Source organism: Erpetoichthys calabaricus, chromosome 9 (assembly GCF_900747795.2).
Source record: "Erpetoichthys calabaricus chromosome 9, fErpCal1.3, whole genome shotgun sequence".
Taxonomy (NCBI): domain Eukaryota; kingdom Metazoa; phylum Chordata; class Cladistia; order Polypteriformes; family Polypteridae; genus Erpetoichthys; species Erpetoichthys calabaricus.
In genome coordinates, this window is record NC_041402.2 from 64,749,007 (window position 1) to 64,771,134 (window position 22,128).

Consider the following 22,128-nt stretch of genomic DNA (forward strand, 5'->3'; position numbering starts at 1 on the left):
GCATTTATGTTTTATCATATCTACATATAGGTGGTATGTATTTAACAGAAATACAACCTTAATTGTTAGTTTTCTATTTTTTTAGAAACTGGATAATCTATATATATAAAAGCCAAATACCACTGACTTATTGATCACAAAATCTCCCAAACCATGAGGACTTGGGACTTGAAATTTGGAATGTAGGTTACCCTTGGCCCATAGGTGCTCGCTAAGAAATGGTTTTATAAATTTTGTGGTCCAAGTGAAAAATTTCTTATAGTTTTTTAGACCCGTTTGTATGTATGTCCGCTTTTTACAAGAGAACTACTTAACGGATTTAGATTGTTTTTTTTCTATAATTTGCTTGAACATTCCGTTGATTTTGCGACTCTTTCATCGTACTAAGTATCATAGTTCACTTGCAGTACTAATTTATTAGCGCGAATCCCAGAGAGACTCATTGGACGGCGGGGAGGGGGGCGGGGCCCTCCTCACTCACATGTCTGCCTCGAGGCGTAACCTTAACTCCACTTAGTTAGAGAACGAGAGAACTACTTAACAGATTTGGATCTTTTTTTTTCTATACAGTAATTTGCTTGAACATTCCGGTTGATTTTGCGACTCCTCTCATTGCGCTAAGAATCACAGTTCGCTTGCAGGAGCGATATATTCGCGTTAATCCGAGACAGAGGCTGCGGGCAGAGGGGAAGGGGAAGAGTGACGTCAGGAGTGGAGAGCTGGGTGGGGTCCTCCTCACTGTCTTGTTTCACTAATATGTGGGCAAAGCCGCGGGGGATGGCTTGTAGTATATACCTGAATAAGTATCATTTTGAATAATACCTGATGAGAATTATGCAGAGACCTGTTTCAATGTACAGAGGGCATTTTGTATCAGCTTACCATATTTTAACCCACCTTGGCAGCTTGAAGTAGCTCTCTTTTTGTAGAATTTGGATTGTAGAGTCTTAATTCAAAACCATAAATACAAAAAAATGAATGAATCAAGTGAAGACTTTACATTATGTTGACAGTATGAGAAAGGTTTTCAACAATTTTGTCATCAATATTAGGAATTAGAATAGGCTCCCTAGTGTGATTTTTATTCTTCTATTTATTGTTATTATTTTTGGTGCTGACATATGCTCCTAATAAACCTTAAAGATATTGCATTTATTAACATTTATATATACAAACATATGTCACTATTTAGTTTATTGCAAAGAGTGTTAAACAAGAAGGAAAAACACTTTCTGCATTTTAATGCCTGCAAAGCACATTTCCATCTTGTAGCAGGGTTCTCAGTCTAGTTTCAGCCTCAGTTTATGTTTGCTCTGTTTACAGCAATGTTCCGTTTGTTTTTCACATCATCGCTGCAATATTTTAATGCAGTTATTATGTGGCCATGCTGTAAGAAAACACACAAGAATACAGTGTATTGTCAATGTCAAATGAGCTCTTATAGTGTCAAAGTAACACTTACAGGGCACATATGGAAAGAGTGGCAAATAAAAAGTGTTGAGTATCAAAAATGAACTTTGTTTACTGCCATCCGGCAATGGAAAAAGGAAGAAAGGAAACAATGGGATTCTTCTCTCATGTCACACCGGTGTTTTCTTGTCAATTTGCTGGATTTTCATGGCAGCCTGCAGACTGGTAGGTGGTTAAAGGTGGACTCAGAGAAATTCTTCCCAGTTGGTGTGCTCAACACTAGAAATCTCTAAATCCAGTCCAGCGTTCCTTTCAAATCTGTCTCTGTAAGTGTTGTGTCAACCTTTCTTCACATGTGACTCACCCTAAAGCTGTGTTTATTTTTTTCTTCCTGTATATTTTTGATGATCTAATGCTTGTAAGCTATGCTCTTTAAATTCGACTGTTTATTCATAACATAACATTCTCAAACCCAATTAGTTCAATTCAGGGTAACAGTCGGCAGACTCCATTCTGGCAGTAACAAGCCACAGTCAGGCATCAGTGCATCTCAGGGCTCACATACTCACATACTGCACTATCACACACACTTGGGCCAATTTAGAATCAACACTTAACCTAACCTGCACATCTTTGGGGATGTCACAGGAAAAACAGAGTACTTGGAGGTACTGTGACATGGGGTGCATGTACAAACTCACCAAAGACAACAACTGGGCTCAGAGGTCAAAGCCCAGACTCTGGATCTGTAAAGCAGAAGTGCTGACCACTGTGCTACCATGCCATCCACAGTTAACTCATGCTACTTGGTTAACTATTAAAATTATCTGATGACTTTCAGTTCACAAGTAATTCATTTGCTTTGAGCAACACTTTGTTAATACTTTGGCTCATGGCTGTCTCAAACATGGCGCATATTTACTTTTACATTTCCATTTATTCACTTAGCAGATTCTTTTATCCGAAGTAACTTAAAATGAGGTCAACATAATCAAATCTCATAATCAGTCTGTGGGACTATATAGGAACACGCATTACAGGACAGGGTCACAAAATTGTCCATCTTGAGTGAAAAGGTTTAAACCAAACAGCAACAGAAGACTAATTCCTATTATCTTAGCTGTTAACCTCACATCAAAACAATTAGCAATTAGAAAGATATACACAGAAAAAGAGAATATTCAAAAGCTTCTTAAACACTCTGAGGGAATCCGCAATTCAGATGGAGGTGTCTCATTCCACCAGCAAGGAGCTACTCATGAAAAAGAGTCTGCATTGAGGTCTGATGCCATGGAGAAGGGGTATCACCAGATAAAGTTCACTAGCAGAACTGAGTGGGTGAGAGGGAGCATAGCAGCCTATTAGTGCCTCCAAATTACAATGGTGCTGATCAATTGACTACTCTGTAAGCAAACAACAAAGATTTGAACTTAATGCATGCTGTTATAGGGAGTCAAGTGTATCAGCCTGAAAAAAGAAGACACATATGCCCTCTTGGCTGGTTGAATGCAAGACATGCCACTGCCTCATCAAGTAACACACGCAGGTACTCCTGAGAGAGCTGCGGTAGTCCAGACATGACAAGACCAATGCCTAAACCAGTAGCCGTGCTGCGTACCCAGTAAGATGTTGTACAGCGTGTATCAGAATGAAGGAGAGACAGTTGCAGTGTGGTCTGTGAAGGATAGATGTTCATCGATCATCACCCCAAGGTTGTTTACTGACTTGGTAGATGTTAATATAAATGAGCCATGCTGAAAATAGATAAAATGACTGGGATTACAAGTAGGCCTGTCTTTGCCAAGCTGAGCTGAAGATTGTGGTCCTTCAGTAAGATATTCTGAGGATGTAGCTGAGACAATGTGATCCTCTGGACAGCTGCCTATTATCAGCATAGCACTGATATGAGAATCCAAGGGACTGGCAGATAGGTGGAGTGACCCTAACGAGACGATGTACAGAGAGAAGAGGAGAGAGCCCAGCACTGATTCTTGGGACACTCCCATGCTTACCTGATGCAACACAGACATTTCTTCTCAACAATGACACACAGTATTAGCATCCTAAGAGTTAGGATTCAAACCATCTGAGAGAAGTCCAAGTGACAGAGTGGCAAAGACGGTGGCAAGGAAGATATGATAATTAACTATGTCAAATCAAGTAGGATGAGGACAGGTGACATGTTAGTAGTTCTAGTCAGCCAAAATGTGTTGACAGCAGTTAGCAGAAGTCTCACTGATTAGGATTGGTCAATCTGTTCTGTAGGAGGAAAGAAGAGACTGGTTAATGACAGCATGTTCAAGTGTTTTGGATAAAAAGAAGAGGAGAGAGAGAGACTGGCCAGTCGGTATGTCTGTTAGTATATGTCAGTCAGTGTGGAATGGCTCCTTCAAGTTGAAACAAAATATTTATACTGTATCTAATCCAATTTAAAATTGGCGGGTATCTGTTAAGGTATATATAGTATTGTTTCATCAGATGAAACGCCTAATATAATACAATACAACAGAATACAATTTATTGTTGTATAGCCCAAAATCACACAAGAAGTGCCGCAATGGGCTTTAACAAGCCCTGCCTCTTGACAGCCCCCCAGCCTTGACTCTCTAAGAAGACAAGGAGAAACTCCCCAAAAAAAACCCTTGTAGGGAAAAAATGGAAGAAACCTTGGGAAATGTTCAAAGAGAGACCCCTTTCCAAGTAAGTTGGGTGTGCAGTAGGTGTCAAAAAGAAGGGGGTCAATACAACACAATACACAGAACAAAACACAAGTAATCCTCAATAAAATAGAATAGTAAAATGAAAATATTACAAGCACAGAGCAGAATTTAACAGTAGATGATAATACGATTTGGATTTGACCTCAAAAACCAAGCTGCCTCACCCTATTGGCCATTCCACAGCTAAGTCAGCGCTGGACCAGCCAATCCAATGAAAGGACCTCTCTACCCCACGATTCCTGCAGTCCTCCATCAAGGATGACTTTACCATAGGCAGGCAAAACAACTTGGCAATAGGGCAGTGACACCAAGTGCTACATTTGAGTACTGAGAAGAGAAACAGAATAGGTGAAGGTTAGTAACAAATTATAACTAGCATTTTATTTATGTTTTAGTGCTAATGACTAACAACAGAAATGCAGTCTGTACAGTTAATCAGCAGCTCTAGTCAGGATATGCTAAACTGAAGCAGTGAGTCTTCACCCGGGATTTGAAAATCCCAAGAAGTGGAAGTGTGGGGGAAGGCAGCCTCTTTAGAGCACAGCTTCCCCCAGCATGCTAGGCGGCAGCTCCCCTGGATTGCAGTGGTGCCCCAGAATTCCATAGGGCACTAGGGCACTTGGAGCTCTTTATATCAAGCTGTTGGGTACGGTGGGTGCCACCAGGGGGTGCTGTAAGAATGGAGGAGCCATGTGGCATGGGGTTTCCGCCTTCCAGACTACATGGGCAGAAGAACAGAAGCACTTCCGGGTTGGACACTATAAAAAGACTTGCCAGCCTCACAGCGATGAGCCAGAGTCAGGAGGTGGAGTGGAGACAGGCAGACAGAAAGAAAGAAAGAAAGAAAGAAAGAAAGAAAGAAAGAAAGAAAGAAAGAAAGAAAGAAAGAAAGAAAGAAAGAAAGAAAGAAAGAAAGAAAGAGTGTATTATATTAGTTGGTGCTTGTGCACTGTGCTGTGAAGTGGGGCGCAAGAAAAAAACACTTCCCCACTTAAATAAAACGTATGCTATTGGGAAAGACTTGTGTCTCAGCCTGTGTGTGTCAGGTGTTTGGGGAGTGGTGCGCCCCCTGGTGGTCCACAACTGTCAGACTAAAAGTCAGGCAAATGTCCCCCAAGCATTAATAGATAGGTATAGCTGAATTCATTTTATCATGTTATACATTTAATTATGATCTAGTGTATATTTTAGTCTGCATCTTTTAGATATGAGTGGCACCGTCATTAATCCCTACTGGCTCAGCTTTCCAGAGATATAAAGCTAAACTCTGGGCACTGTCTCTATGGAGTTTGAAAGTTCTCCCAGTGCATGGTTGACTTTTTTTTTTTTTTTTGTCTGATTTTTCCCCATATTCCAAGGCAAAAGTGGCGGCTCTTCCCAGTCCGCACAGAGTATCAACACAAGTTCAAGTTCAGTGGATCCCATAGGTATGATCCGTGCATGAAACACTGTCTAAGTAAAGAGAATTCAGTTATGCTTTAGTAATGTACAGTAAGCATTTGTGTTCCCAATAATCTCAACCATTGCTAGTTCTTACCTTTTACCCAGTGCTGGTGAGTTAAGAAAGGGTGGACTAGAATCGTGGATGGACAGATGTATCTCTTAATCAGGTCTGTTGGCAATTCATTCACCTGTTCACTGAGTTTGTTTAATTAATTTCTAGGCTCTTATGCAGGTGGTACCTGTCCTGGCAGCACCATTTACAAAGCAGTAACCAATTTTGAATGGTGGGTAGTCTACCACAGTACCTCTTCATGCACTAACCCACTGTTATTAGGCCAATTTAGAGACCAGCCTAATATACTTGCCTTTTAGATGTAGGAGACAACATTGGGCATACACTGAAAAAAATGAATTAAATGAGGTTGCAAAATGTTCATACGCAATATGACTAATAACAAAATTGTGGGCTAATAGGTGTGTTGGATAGCAGACTGTGTTAGGAAAGACCAAAGGTGCAAATGGCACCATATTCTGCAGTTCTTTATGCAACTATTCCCCATGACTGTGGTGTCTCCTGATTTTAACCCTTGGTCTATATTAGAGGTGATGGATTTATGAAAGACTTGGGGATTTTTGCCATAGTGCTCAATTTGTTATGTTTTAAAATCTTTTCACTCACTGATCAGCAGCCAGATCACGGATAATTTCTGATTAAAATTGACAAACAAGCCTTATGTCTGGCTCGTCTGTGTTCAGCACAAACTGTTTGCTTCTAAATTCAGACAATATAAAAAGGCCTAGGACTGAATGTCTCTGCCCTGATTACTTCAAACTTTACAAATTCCCAGACCTACTTTTTTAATGTCTGTTTTATCCTGCATTGAGTTGGTAATCCACTCTATCCCCCACCTCCCGCCTTGATTTAATGTGCCTCATTGTTGTGCATGATTAATCAGGACATGGATAACTGAGATTTTACTATACTGTTTAATAAAGGATAGGCTATATCAGGAATAAAGAATGTATTGAAAACAGAGTAATTTAAAGAAAGTTTTGATAAGACTGTGCATTGCTTGTCTGAAAATATACTCCAAGCACCACCTGCAGTTCTGGTTATTAAATTACAATAGAAGACACAACTCTGCTTGTGGCTGTCCAAAAAACAATGAGGCACGCCACTGGAGAAAGGGGACTGTCCTACCTGGGCAGGTTAAAGCCAGTGTCACATTTGATGACTTCTAGTCGGAGGGGATATCAAACATTGGAAACTGCAGGGGTTGACAAATTAGATTACCCTGCAATGACTTTCCAACACAGTTTCTCATTAACAAAATACCATGAGCCCGTCCCTTATTCTGACAACCAATAATGTTTTGCTTGACAGTGCAGTACTGCTGTGGTATGAATGCTTTCTAGGTACAGCAAGTTTAGCAGATATGTCTGCCCTTTTTTCTCTTCTTTTTTCCATTCTGACATGGTTTGTAAAACATGAGACGCTAGACAGATAAACCTCTCTTCTATCCAAAACACCCACTTTCCTTACTCCTTGTAGCTGCCCTATGTGCATTGTACTTATGGCTCAGAACTTATTGGTTTTCAATTCACGCACACACAGAGCCTGTCCCATTTGATTTTGTCGGGCAGAGTCACAGACTGGTTGGAGTCACTGGTATGTCAGACTTCATGACAAAGACACGGGAGCATGCTGAAACTTCCTCAGACTCACTAAGATTGTATCCTTGACATTTGTCATTCAAAAAGTTGTGTAACGTGATAGGGCAATAGGGCATTTCAGGCTTATCTTTCTTGAGCAGGGACACCTTACTGGTAACATTAAAGACTATAAAATCTCCAAAGACATTCCCAAAAGGAATCCCCCAAATATTGTTTAGCCAAATGATGATACAGTAAACACATATGAGGACAGACAGTAATGAAGAAGGGTACTAAAAGCAGAGGCCAGGACACAAAAGGTAATGGAGTAAACTGCCTTGTCATGAAATGAAAGCAGATACCCTGCTGTCCTCTGAGAATTTAGTATCAACCTGGATAGTAGTTTATAGAAGCATATAAAGACTGGACAAATCATTTCTGTAAATATTGGAATATGGTTTTCCTAGCTAAAAGAGAACCACCATGGAAAAGGCTTATGTTAAGTATGCACTCTAGAATGCTGGTCAGTAGGGCAGATTTCATCCATTCATTCATTCTTTGAACCCACGCACAGTATTTTGGTTTGCCTTGAGTGTTTCTAGGCACATATTGTGAATGGCTTGAACCAAACGCGCTGAGGCATTGTTCCATCTCACAGTGCACTCAGCTAATTTGAGATCTGTGAAGAAATCTGGAAACCCAGGGAAACTCAATGTTGACGTGTAGAGAGAAAGCAAACTCCACGTAGGCTCTGCCCAGCTCAGGATCTGAACAAAGGCCAGATTTAAGGCAGCAGAGATTTTTGTCACTCTAATTCATTTAGTGTAAGTATTCTCATGAAGAATAAAACTTTATTGCAACAACCTTCTGAAATATTCCCACTCCATATGCAGCTGTAGATGACTTGCCTTTGAGGAGCTTGTAATGAAGGAGTAGCCATGCTGTTCTGGCTAATAAAAGCATAGGATACAGGGAAGCTTCTAGGTGTAATTCGAGTCTGGTGCTCCTCTTCCAAATGGAGATGAGCCTCTGATATGGAAGCATTTTTGAGAGGATCAGCAAATCAGTTTAAAAAAGGAGCTATGTATGTGGAAAGAGTGTTTAGTAAGGGTACATTATGGGTAAATGCGGAAGGCAACCACTGGGTTCAGAGGCTTAAATCTGCAAAGGAAGGCTCTTTGGGGCATAGGTTATTTGTGTTTCCTTTTGCTTTGTACTTGTAATTCATTCTTATCAGAACACTTCCCTGTGTATCGGTCAATAGTATAGAATGTAGAATAACACCTTTTACACAGCTTTAGATATCTTGTAATTTCCTTTTTCGGTAATTAAAAAAATTAAACACTGTAATGAAAAAAATTGTTACATATGAAAATGGAAATCATTCAAATTATTGAATTTCTGGAACATGAAGGTTTTTATTTTGAACATTTTTTGATTTCTTTACATTTTTAGGTTATAATTAAATTTTATCATTATTTTATTTACATTTTTACACAGTCAATTTGTATCTTGATTTGACTCACGGGCACCGCCGTGTTGATATTTTCAAGTCTCTTTGTTTTTGTTGGTAATGGCTACAACACTGCAACCAGAAGATGCAATATATGACATTATAAACCTGATTCTATTTAAGATGGTGGCAACATATCATCAGTATCTAAGTTTCTGGATCTTTAAATCCTTTGTGCGTTAAGTTATCAAGCGTAAGTCATTTCCAGCATCAGTTATATATTTTTGTGTTTGGTTTACATATTTTTCTGGATTTGACCACAGCCCATTTTGATTTTTTTATTCCACTGACCTCTTGATTTCTATTGTAATTATTTCCAATTTTGCTTCAGTTAGCCATGGCAGAACAAAAACAAAAAGCAGCAAAACAAAATCAGTATACTGTAACCTAAACCTCAGAATGGACAGTACTATGGCACAGTGGTTAGCACTGTTATCTTTGCGGTTCATGTCCAGGAGTTTCATTCTTGCCCTCAATATTATCACAGTGTTTATATGTTCTTCCGTGTCTGCGTAAACCACTTCTCAGTACCCTAGTTTTCCATTATACTCCAAAGACATGAAAGTTTGGATGAATAGACTCTATGCAGTTTGTGGGACTGGCATCCCATCCATGACTGGTTAATGCCTTACATTGTATTCTGCATAGATAAGAACGATCTCTCCATGATCATACAATGGAAAAATCAGGTTCAACAATGGATCTGTAGGTAAATTTCTAAGTTATTGCAATTCTTGTAGTGAGGCTTGGTGTTTACTTGTTTAAAGCCCTTGTGGGATGACATTCTAGCTATTGTATGTCTCCTTTCACTTTTAATCATATTCCTTATATGGTACATCTCTTCTCTGTGATAAAAAAAGAACATGTTGATCCCATACCCCGTCACCAAATGTTACATGAAAAAAAGACTGTTAAGACAAATAGGAAACTTATTTATCTTCAAGGATAAGATGTTATGATTACTCACAGCTTCCGAAACCCATACTGAGCATTTTTTTTATCTCAATGATCAAAGTGTGAAGAGTTGACCTCTGTTGAAATAATCGCTCAATGCACACAGTGGAGCGACAATGAGCATCTTGTACAGTGCAATTCTTAAAATATCATACAATTTTCTCACAAGGAGTAGCCAACTTTATGCACTTGCCACAAATGGTATGATAATGCATATCTGCAAAACGAAAGGTAATTACAGAGAAAAGAGAGTGCGTCTATTGTATGTAGTACTGAGAAGATGGTACTGAGGAGGCTGTGCAATATGTTGTGCAGCAGTAGTGATACAATACTGGAGTAAAGTTTAATGGAACCTTGCTACACTCTGTCCATCTATCTATTCGGTGACATGTCAGTCTACTGCCAAACATGCTCCTGCACATTCACACTCATACTCACTTATACCGGGCCAATTTAAGGGTCTCATTTACATAACAGGCACATTTGTCAGTTGGAGGAAAAGAAAAATCCACTAGGAGATTATGCAAATGCAAGCAGACAGTGACCAGGATTTGAACCCAGTCTCCTGGAGCTCTGAGGCACCACAGTCTACTCGTCACCAGCTGTGAGAATATGAGCTTCTTTATTTAGTTACATTTCTTTCATGTTTAAGATATGACTTCAAGGAAAGTCCAGTAGAAGTGTAAAATGTTAATTTTTTTACATATCCATACATAAATTAATTTGGACTATCTACCCAAAGGCCCTTTCATTATTCTTCCATATTTAGACTTCTGTGTTTTACCATTTAGACTTTTTCTCTCATTTTCTATATGGGTTTCATACTTAACATATCATTTTTTTACTAATCTAAGGAGTAGTGTTGATGGACAAAGACAATGTGTGTCTTCTTTCTAATACCACCTTCCACTATCACTCATTTTTGCTAAGCAGCTTTCTGTATCTTCTTGCCTGTAAATTAATGGTCATATTCTGCTCTCTTTTTTGAGTATGTGGATAGACAAACAGGAGGTTAGGATGTTAGGTTATATATTATATTCTTCTGAGAACAAGTTAAGGGAGCTTAAACTAAATAATGTTCTAATGGGGCCTCACCTAAAGTATGGTGTACAGTTTATGGTCTCCATATTACAAAAGAGACGTAGCAGCACTAGAGAAACTCCAGAGGAGAGCAACACGCTGATCCAGGGACTGAGAGGTATGAGCCATAAGGAATAATTGAAAGAGCTGGATCTTTTCAGTTTAAGCAAACAGAGACTAGGAGGTGACATGATTGATTGTTTAAAATTATTAAACGAATTAGTACAATGGATCCCAACTGTTACTGCAAAATGAATTCTGCAACAATACCTACTAAGGGTAGATATCGCACAAATATTAGAATGTTTTTCTTCAAACAAAGGACCACTGACAAATAGAATAACTTAGGGTTAGGGTTAGGGTTAGTAATGTGGTTGGGAGTAGGGGCCTCAGATCTTGATATTATTTTAAACAATCCAGGTGAAGACAATGACAGGGTTGTTGACATGAATGACCAGTTCTTACCACAATTGTTCTAATGTTCAGATGAGTTTGCAGGTGGTATGAGCCTGAGGAAGCCATCAGGCAGACCTTGGTAAGTTTAACACTTGCTCAGCTCAGTCTGTCATGGTCAGAGCATACAGGAGGTGGACACTGCAGTGCTTGTCTGTGGGCTGCTATTGACTTACCTGCATTCACAAGATCAAATGTTAGTATAGCATGGCACTCCAACAATCTTAAATAATACAGTATGTTGTGTAAAAGTAATAATGAAAGACGAGCACTCGCAAGATGCCGTCAAACCTGTTCCACTTCAAGCTCTGCTAAATTCTACATAGTTTACCATATTATTTCTTTTCACCTGTTCCTTTCTGTACACTGATTAAAACATTCAATTCATTGCACAACCCATGTAAATGTGCAGCTTGTAAAACTCAATGGTGTATGTAACAAGTTAAAGTACACCACAATTCAGTGTACAGTATATTGCTTCTGATCTATGATCCCCGAAACTTTGTGACTGTGCAAGATTAAAGATCAAAGCATTACATTCAATTTTGAGTGAAGCTACTTTTTTACAGCATGTGCTACAGGGTGAAATTATATTTATATCCCAAATTTACATTATTTTACTAATTACCTGTTTGAGTTTCAAATAATACAGTTTCCTGTAAAGCTGTGTTTTCCATTGACCATCGAGAAAAGCCAAGGTCAGTAGTTAAGAAGAGCGAGAACTGATCTGCAGCACAAATGTTTTACAATTGTATGTATGTAGCATGTTCAAGACTAAGGAGCTCCAGTGTATTAATAATAATAGACCCTGGTAAAAAAAAATAACAAATTTCATACACAGAAAAGTACTCAGTTAGTTACAGAGTAACTTCTGATGCATCCAATTAACAGCACTATAATCGAGGGCCATTGTCCTAGAAAATTCCCCAGGCGAAGCCGGGTAACACAGCTAGTATGCAATAAGGCATGTCTGTTTGTTCTGTATTTCTTATTATCTTATAGTCTTCCAGTGCCCAGGGCTACCATATTTGGATTTGCTTCTTTGAAGCCATGAAACTGATGGATTGGATGCACAGCCACATTTTGTACCAAATATCACTGGCTTTTATAAACTTGTTACTATTTAATATTTTAACATTACAGATGTTAAAAATCTACTATCACTATAGCTTTTTCCTGAATGTCACATTTATTTATTTTTTCCCACAGGAAAGACATGGCTGATAATTAAAAAGTGTTTGACTATTGTACAGTGTGTTCATATGAATAAATTACTTCTTCCCCTGTATCTGTTATAAATGTTTTTCCTGTCACTCTGACCCTAATAGTTATATTTTATTTGTGAAGAATCACAAATGGATTTATTTTATACCTCATATTATTTGTACAGTGACCATACAAATGAATTTATCTCATTTTCACCGTCCACTTGGCAGTAAAGCTGGTTTGTTGGAATATGCTCATTCTCTTAAGTACAAAATGGGGTAAAGGTTTAACTTCTTAGAAATAAGTGCAGGAAATTAAGCCACCCATGAAGAAACTGCCTTATTGTGTGGGTTTGGTTGACTTATCTTAAATTTCAATTCACTAGATGATTTAAAACCTAAAACATGTCCTAGGCTCATTTTTGTACTGTATCTTAGTTTGAATCTTGGACATTTTTTAACATACAGCATATTAAATGCAGAAATAAAAAAGCAACAATAGAGACATTAGTCAGGAATTGTAAAAGTGAATTTCCCCTTGGGATTAATAAAGTATCTATCTATCTATCTATCTATCTATCTATCTATCTATCTATCTATCTATCTATCTATCTATCTATCTATCTATCTATCTATCTATCTATCTATCTATCTATCTATCTATCTATCTATCTATCTATCTATCTATCTATCTATCTATCTATCTATCTAAAAACATATTATTGTCAAATTTGCTTTCAGTTAGATACAAATTCATTATCATAATGGTGGCAGGCAGCAGCTCCAGTGGCCCAGGTTCAGCCTGTGGTCTAGAAAGGTTACAAATTCTCCCATGATCTCTGTGGGCTTCCTCTAGGTACTCCAAATGATGACCCAAAGACATACATGTTAAGTTACCTGGAGACTTTAAAATGGGTCAACGTTAATGTGGGAAAGACTATGCGAGAGGGTGTTTTCTAACCTTAGTTTTTGCTTTGCACTCTTATGATTTGGTAACATGAAAGTGAGTTTTGATTTGGGAATTTATATAGGAAATTCATATAATGTTAGAATGTGAAAAAAGGAAAAAAAAATTATCTAAAGTTTTATTGAATCAAATTCCATTACCTGACCCCAGCAGCACTTGGTATTCAGAAAAGAATCAACTCTGAGCAGGGGATCAATCTCAAGCAGGACCGGCTCTACCATTTAGGCTAACTAGGCGATCAGCTGGGCTACAAAATTTAGGGCTGGATGTTTTTGAATTCAACAAAGACCCTGAAAGTTGCGAACACTCCAACTACACAACTGTTTAACTTCCATTAGCCCTGTTATAATGTAGCAAGAATGGGGACTGAAGAGACAGGCACACACACACACACAAACACACCACGCAGTACGTGCAGGTTTGAGCCCTCCGACAGCACGCTATATTTATTGTTTAACATCCTAACAGAACAGGCAGATCACAAAACTTCCCCTGCTGTTAGCAACCATGGAGAGTGTCACCCAAAACAACAAATGCACTGCTAAACATTGGGACAAGTTATGCGTCACCTCACATCATCCTCACCACTGCACATAGACGTCACTGGGCCATTCTCTGGTGTACGTATTTATTATACATTTATTTAATTATTTCTTCCTTTATTTATTTCAATGACACTACATGTAACATGAAATACGCCCTAAAATAAAAATGTTTACCTTTACCTGTTAAAGATGAGAGAGTGGGCTCTGTCATGTACTGTGTTTTGATTGGTGAAGCATAAGTAGAGTGATTTAAATCTTTTGCCATCAAAATGGCACATTTATATCAGACACTTCAGATGTGGACTCTTGAGAGGATAACAAATTCAAAGCTTCTTGGGTTATAGTATACCTGTCCACATTTTCCACCAAAATGCACACATTCACAACTTTGGTCAGGTGGTTTGCTTGCCTTGGGAAAAAGTTCAAGTTAAGCAGCTTTTAATTCAGGAAGTTCTGATACTATCACTCTCTCAGGAGTCTGAATCGGAAGCGCCTGCTCTGTGTGGCCCTTGACAGCCGAAGATCTACAGTACATCCACTCTACAGAAGATTCAACAGTCAAAAAAATAGAACTTGCCAAAGTCCGTCCTCTGAACTTTGACAAGTATAAGGCGCATTTCATATTGTGTGTGCAGTGGCACTGAAATAACTAATTGAAGAATTGTTAAATAAATACATAAAGAATAAGCAACAAAATAAATATATTTAATTTAATATTTTAATTAAAAAATAATAAGTATTATTATTTATGCTTGTTTTGTCTTGGTAGAGTAATACAGTATATTACTCTACTTTTCTCTTTTGTATTATTAATGTGTAGCCTGTGTCAGAATGCCTCAAATCTCACAGACTTACCACTATTTATAAGATAGATAGATAGATAGATAGATAGATAGATAGATAGATAGATAGATAGATAGATAGATAGATAGATAGATAGATAGATAGATAGATAGATAGATATTATAGTATATAACTTCTCCCCACCTTCCCTTCTATATTTATAACCTCAGGCAATTAGGTGTAGTAAAAGACAAGCAGGAGTTAAGTTACACTTTAAATAATGTATTATTGATAATATTCATAAATAATCAATATGCAATGTACAAGTGAATATTGGCAATCATACAACCTGACAAATGCTGATGTGTAGTTTCAGGCGGTACACAGACTTGTAGTTACTTTAAATATGTCATTTTTGTTCAGCTTTCTTCAGAACAGGCCGCATGCCTATCTCAATATTGTTGTCGAGCTGTGCTCCTCATGGCAATGGTGTGACAGAGAGATGCTTCTTCATGATGATGTTTGTAAGAGAGATAGGAAGGGGAAAAGCAACTGAATTTATTGGTTCTCTGTCCAAACCCAATAGCCAATAGTGCGTCATGGTATTTAATGGCTTCAGGCAACTGTAGACCAACAGAATTCTGGTGTGACACAATGGTTTCACACCTGCCCCCAATACCATTTGTTGAGGTGAAGCTTGCCAGCTAGGTAATTGGCCTCCATGCGGGGGCTGACTGAGAGAGTCCTGCAGAGGGTCACTGGCCAAACTGGTTTTTGACTCAGTCCTAAAAAGGGGGGGATTGCTGTTCTTATCAATAATATAACACTAACGTCTAAGTTGCAAATAAAGACATACAAAATATTTATCAACTTATATACAAAATTTTACACCACAATGTGAAATTGCATTTAATTTTCCATCCATCCATCATCCAACCCGCTATATCCTAACACAGGGTCACGGGGGTCTGCTGCAGCCAATCCCAGCCAGCACAGGGTGCACGGCAGGAACAAATCCCGGGCAGAGCACCATCCCTCCGCAGGGCACACACATACACATACACACACCCACACACCAAGCACACACTAGGGACAATTTAGGATCATCAATGCACCTAACTTGCATGTCTTTGGACTGTGGGAGGAAACCCACATAGACACGGGGAGAACATGCAAACTCCACGCAGGGAGGACCCTGGAAGCGAATCCAGGTCTCCTTACTGTGAGGCAGCAGCGCTACCACTGCGCCACCGTGCTGCCCGCATTTAATTTTGTAATTAATTATTTATTGTCACATATCACAATACATTTACTTGAGGAGAGGAATGAAGGTCAGTAGGAAGAAGACAGAATACGTATGTGTGAATGAGAGGGAGGTCAGTGGAATTGTGAGAATGCAGGGAGTAGAGTTGGTGAAGGTGGATGAGATTAAATACTTGGGATCAACAATTCAGAGTAATGGTGATTGTGGAAGAGAAGTGAAAAAGAGAGTGCAAGCAGGGTGGAATGGGTGAAGAAGAGTGTCAGGAGTAATTTGTGACAGACGAGTATCAGCAAGAGTGAAAGTGAAGGTCTATAGGACGGTAGTGAGACCAGCTATGTTATATGTGTTGGAGATGGTGGCACTGACCAGAAAGCAGGAGACAGAGCTGGAGGTAGCAGAGTTAAAGATGCTAAGATTTGCACTGGGAGTGACGAGGATGGACAGGATTGGAAATGAGTACATTAGAGGGTCAACTCAAGTTGGACGGTTGGGAGACAAAGTCAGAGAGATGAGATTGCGTTGGTTTGGACATGTGCAGAGGAGAGATGCTGGGTATATTGGCAGAAGGATCCTAAGGATAGACCTGCCAGAGAAGAGGAAAAGAGGAAGGCCTAAGAGAAGGTTTATGAATGTGGTGAGAGAGGACATGCAGGTGATGGGTGTAACAGAGCAAGATGCAGAAGACAAAAAGATATGGAAAAAGATGATCCGCTATGGTGGCCCCTAACAGGAGCCACCGAAAGAAGAAGAAGATCACAATACATTTACTTATCGGCATATGTATTATCTTAAATATTCCTTCATACTTTAGACATATTAAAAGATGTCTCATAGATAGTATTGTCTATCTGGACCCAGGTTTGAAGAGAGCATATCACTGGTTTTACTTTAGCCTGTTCAACAGAAAAATTTTAAGAAGGGAAAAAACCTCATCTGCCATCCCCTTCCCTTTGGTTTCTCTGCTCCTGCCTGTCCACGTTGCTATCCGACTGCATGCCATGAAGTATAATAAATAGGTGGCCGTCCTAACTGCAGTAGGCATCTTGTTGACTGACAGCTTTTGCTAACATAATTGTGATATCAGTTACACTTTGGATGTTTAAAGCCTACTTAATTTTTATTTGCTCTTCCACATTAACATGAACATTCCCAAAAACTGTACTTTAAAAATATATACTATATATACTACTTTTAACAAAAGAGTACATCCTTTTGCTAATGATAACAATAAATAAATATAATGTACGTAAATAACACACAATAAACACTGTAAAGTCTCTTTACAAAACGTCTCTACGAAGAGGCTAAGAAGATTTTACGCGTTTAAATATTTAACTACAACTGAAATTGCTGCTGTGCAACTGTTTTGGTGTGTAATTGTTTTATAAATCATTTTCCTGTAATACTAATTTAAAAAAAAAATATTTGCATATTATTTTTCGATTGTAATGTTCTCATGGGCAGAGCTATAAATGTCTAATTAATAAATAAATGCATTTCCTTTAAAAAATAACTGTCTTCTTTGTGTGTTGCAAAGAGCACATTTCTCTAAATCATCAAGGGATTCCTCTCTAAAAGTAGACACTCTGGCTATAAGTCAGGTTATGGCTGCCAGGACACAAAAGAGGTACAAACTGAAGTCGGGGGCCTACTCTGTCAGTGTGTGGTTGTTTTTGTCTGGTAAGTGGACAGCGAGTCTCACTTGGTTGTTTGTGTTTTGTCATTTGCAGGTCACAGGCCTTTCCAATGCCGGTATTGCCCATATAGTGCCTCTCAGAAGGGGAATCTGAAAACCCACGTTTTGTGTGTGCATCGCATGCCGTTTGACAACAGCCAGTATCCAGACCGCCGCTTCAAGAGATCCAGGGTGGATTCGGACACCTCCGTACATTCAGAGGATGCGAAGGCGATGACACCAGGGAGCTCTGGAGAGCACACACCAGAAGCCAGCCGTATGCAAGAGTGACCGCCATTTAGCAGCAAAGTACAGGGCTAGCCACAACTCTGCAACTTTGTCACATATGCATTCAAGGGTGGCAGGCTCTGAGCAGTGGATGGGACAGGGGGGCGCTGAATTGTATTCCGAGTGACAGTTGTGTGTACACCCAAGGTCCCAATTTAACGAACTGGGGAGGGGCAAACAGTGGGGTGGTGGGAGCGAAAGGGGTGGGTTAATGAACTACATCAAGAAGTATCCCTGAAAACAGTCAGACTGAAGGATATTTTTTCAGACGTGGTCATTTCTAATTATTAAAAAAAAAGAAGGCATCAAATCTTTACAGTATTTTTTCTCCTGAAGGTAATGCTTGTGCCAGAAACCAAGAGAAAATTAAAAACAAATGCTATTGTACTATAGAACAATTTAACAATGTCTTGATGTCCGAGAGGCTGTGTCTTCAGTGTTAAAAACACCTTTATAACATGACACCAGCTTCTGTCATTCGGCTCGCTTAGTAATGAGCTGCGCTGGTAGACAGCAATGGTGCCAGTCAGACTGGAGCTGTCATTGCAGAAAAAAATCAATTCCGGTGGTGTCGCAACTGCACTAAAGAGGAAACCCTAGCTGGCCCTCCGGCAAGGGTCAGTAGTGACCTGCATTGAAGGGGACTGCGATTCTACATTCTCCATCTTATTTAATTCACAGACAAAATAATTGGGTATTAAAATAAACCACAAATCTGTAACGGAAATCCGTGCAGCTTTATATATATATGTATACAGATTATATATTTCACTAGGTGGTCAATTTGCAGTATTGAGATGGAAGGATTGTTAGGTTTAATTTTTCCTCTCATATAACGATGGTGTTGAAACAAAAAGTACAGTAGAGTGTGTGCTGTTCTTAAAGATGTGGTAGGATTGTACATATGCATTGTATAGTGTTGGGACAGGCCAGACATGGCTGGAGGGATGGGGCGCTAGTAATGAAGCAGGATGTTTCGTTTGGAGCTAAGAGATTTTACTCTCTGTTAGCAACTGGAGAATTTTTTTCCCCCCAAAACCATGCCGCTTTTTCTGTTTGTTAGTTGTTAGAGGTAAAAAAGAAAGACATGGAGCGGGACAACCTTCCAAGATCAGGCTCTTATGAAGAAGCCCATCTGAAGGGGAAAAAAAAAGATTAATGTTTCCTGTCTCTATGTCTCTAATCGAAACTAGTGTGTTAGCTAATTCTTCTTTGTTTTTGTAAAACATAAATTTGTTATATTTTTTACAAATTTTAGCTTTTGTACAATTTGGATTTCCAAATTTATGTTCACGTTCATATAGGAAACGTTTCACGCGGATATACAAAAGAAGCAAACAAGAAAGTAAAAACAGCATTTACATTTTGGTTTTCTTTGTTTTTTTTGTTTATTTTTTTGGGGTTGTCATTTTTTTAAATGTTGCCTCCTGTGAAATCCACATGGAAAAAAAAAAAGCTGTTTATAAATAGATTATACAGTGTATTATCGGACTTCCTTTTGTTATGGGAAAAGAAATCATAATTATAAAGGGAGGGGAAAAATGACGGTGCTTATTATTGTGACAGTAGAAAAGTATTAATGTCTTCGGATTTAAAAAAAAACACATTCAGACTTTAAAATAAAAGTTGGTATCTTCCCATGCAGGCTGGGAGCACACACTAAAACCCTGGGCCTTAAACCGTTCTGATCTGCCTACAGCAGTTTACAGAAATTTACTAAACTGCAATCAGTGTAAATATAATGCTTAGAGTTACCCTGAGAGTGAAGGAAAAACAAAAAAGAAAAAAGAAAATCTCAGGCTAATAAGGAAAGAAATGAAAAGTTTGCATATGCTGGCTATAGCAAATACATGGATAGCTAAATAAGAAGGATATCATCCGTGCAAAGTTACCGTTTATATGAGGTTGCCTTGTAATTAGGACCCACGTGGCATAAAGCAAGCTGCTTTTTGTTATTTTTTTTTCTAGTATAGTTCTCACTGCCTTACTTAAATCGAGTTGATAAACTAAATGCAACTGTTTCTAAGAGCCCGATCGAGGGATCGCAATGTTATTAAAGTACTTTATGACCGTAGTAAGCTTTAGGATTTTAACTGCACTACCGTGTTTGGTGACAGTCAGTCGCTTGCTTTGTTTGTGTGTGTGTGTGTGTGTGTGTGCGCGCGCCGCCTTCAGTATCTTCAGCCTCAAAAAGAAAAGAAAAAAAAAACAAAAAAACAAATAAAGAAAAAAATGACATTCCATTTCTCGCACTTTTTGAGCTCTTTCAGTATTCCTCTGTGTCTTTTGAGCATTTTCAGATATGACAGGCAATAATTCTGTTTGTGACACTGGAAACATTTCCTGTCCTTTGTGAAGTGTTTGTTGACTCCATTTGGTCCGGTGCTACTCACCTTACTCCACCCCATACTCCCACCCCTCTCTCCCCACCAAACATTAAAAAGCAAACGCTTTTTTTCCTGCATATTTGTAACTCATAATACAAACAAGTGACAGCCGCAGTGATGCATTGTCAGATTCTGAATATCATCATGCCTCTCAAAATCTAAACATGTCAACTTTTTTCTCTGTAACTTCTGTAGTCTGTGATACTGGTCAGCATACTGTCTACATTCCTACATGAAGAACATTTCTATCTTGAAGGATATCTGAGAACAGTAGAGTAGAGGATTTTGTTGCAATGCTTATATCAAGTAGATAACTTTGTATTTAAGAAATATTCTTGGTCATTATTTATTATTATACATCTGTTGACAGAAATTTTATTCTGGTATAGAGGTATTAAAAGTTGTTTTGTTTTTTTTTTTTGTTTTTTTTTTTGTTTTTCAGCAATGATTGTTTTCTTTCCGCTGTTAGAAGTTAAAATGTCTTTGAAGCAGTACAGTTTTATCCAGTGTTTTACGCAATAAAACCTCTACCTCTGAAAAAAATGTGATTGCCTTGGATGTCTTCTCTTTAAATATCCATCCATCCATCCATTTTCCAACCCGCTGAATCCGAACACAGGGTCATGGGGGTCTGCTGGAGCCAATCCCAGCCAGCACAGGGCACAAGGCAGGAACCAATCCCAGGCAGGGTGCCAACCCACCGCAGTCTCTTTAAATATGTGTTTTATTACTGAAAAGGTTAAATTACAAAGCTAAAAATCATACAAATGCAGCAGACTGAAGAGGAAAAATGTCCTTCATCAGACTGGCACTGCAAGCCACCCAAAATCTATGGTGTGAGAGACATAAAAATGAATGCTGGAAAGGAATAAAACTGTATCCATCATCTAGGTATGAGAGAAACAATTCAGCTCATCAAGATGTGGATATGAAGAAAAATTTATTTATTTAAGACGGTAAGCTGAACTGAGAAACAGAAACTCACTGCAACAAATTAAAGAAATTGTGTCCAGCTTTAAGTAAGCTGAACCAAATTTAGTTAAAAATGTAAATGAAACTGAACATGATTTGTGTTTAGTACATGAATAAAACTGCATCCACCCCCATGTGTGACTTAAACTAAATCCCGCTCTACAAATCATATCTAGATGTCGGCATGACTAAAAATTAATTCATTTAAGACAATAAGCCAAACTGGGTGTGTAAGTGAGACTATATTCAGTTTAACAAATTAATAAAATTGGATCCAACTGCAATTGTGACCCGTTGGGCTGGCTACTTTGAGTAGCTGTTTAAAGCTGATCCTCTGGCTAGAATGTTAGATATCTCTGGGTCCACGGTTCTTGAGGCTGATCCTCCAATTAGCTGTGAACCACCCAGTCTCACTGAGATTGCACATGTGGTGAACCAGCTGAGGGGAGGAAAGGCTGTAGGGATCTGTGGCATCTGGGGTGAACTTCTCCAGGCTGATGGTAAGGCTGTCCTCTTTGCATTGCAAGCAATCTTTGCTTCAATTTGGGAGATAGGTGTCATCCCATTTGACTTAAGAAAGGAAGGATGATCACCTGGATTTCGGCAACTACAGAGGGATAACACTACTCTCGGTGCCGGGTAAGTTCCTTGCTAGGGTCATCCTCAATTGGATCCATGATCACTAGCTCATCTACCAACAACTGGATCAGTCTGGTATCACACCTAAGAAGTCTACTATGACAGCATCTTGGCACTGAGGGTTCTCATGGAGTACAAATATGAATATCGTCAGAGTTTCTTTGCAGCCTTTGTCGA

At 38.8% G+C, this 22,128-nt stretch overlaps 1 protein-coding gene across 5 annotated transcripts in view; it reads left to right on the forward strand.

The window, feature by feature from the left end:
• Window positions 1-20,388, forward strand: part of znf536 (zinc finger protein 536) — a 496,696-nt gene extending 476,308 nt beyond the window's left edge. For all 5 annotated transcript variants that reach the window (XM_051932179.1, XM_051932182.1, XM_051932180.1 and 2 more), the window contains one exon: window positions 17,721-20,388. In XM_051932179.1, coding sequence (XP_051788139.1) covers window positions 17,721-17,956 — 236 coding nt within the window. In that variant the 3' untranslated portion in view covers window positions 17,957-20,388. The remainder of the gene's footprint in view (window positions 1-17,720) is intronic.
• Window positions 20,389-22,128: the final 1,740 nt, after the last annotated feature.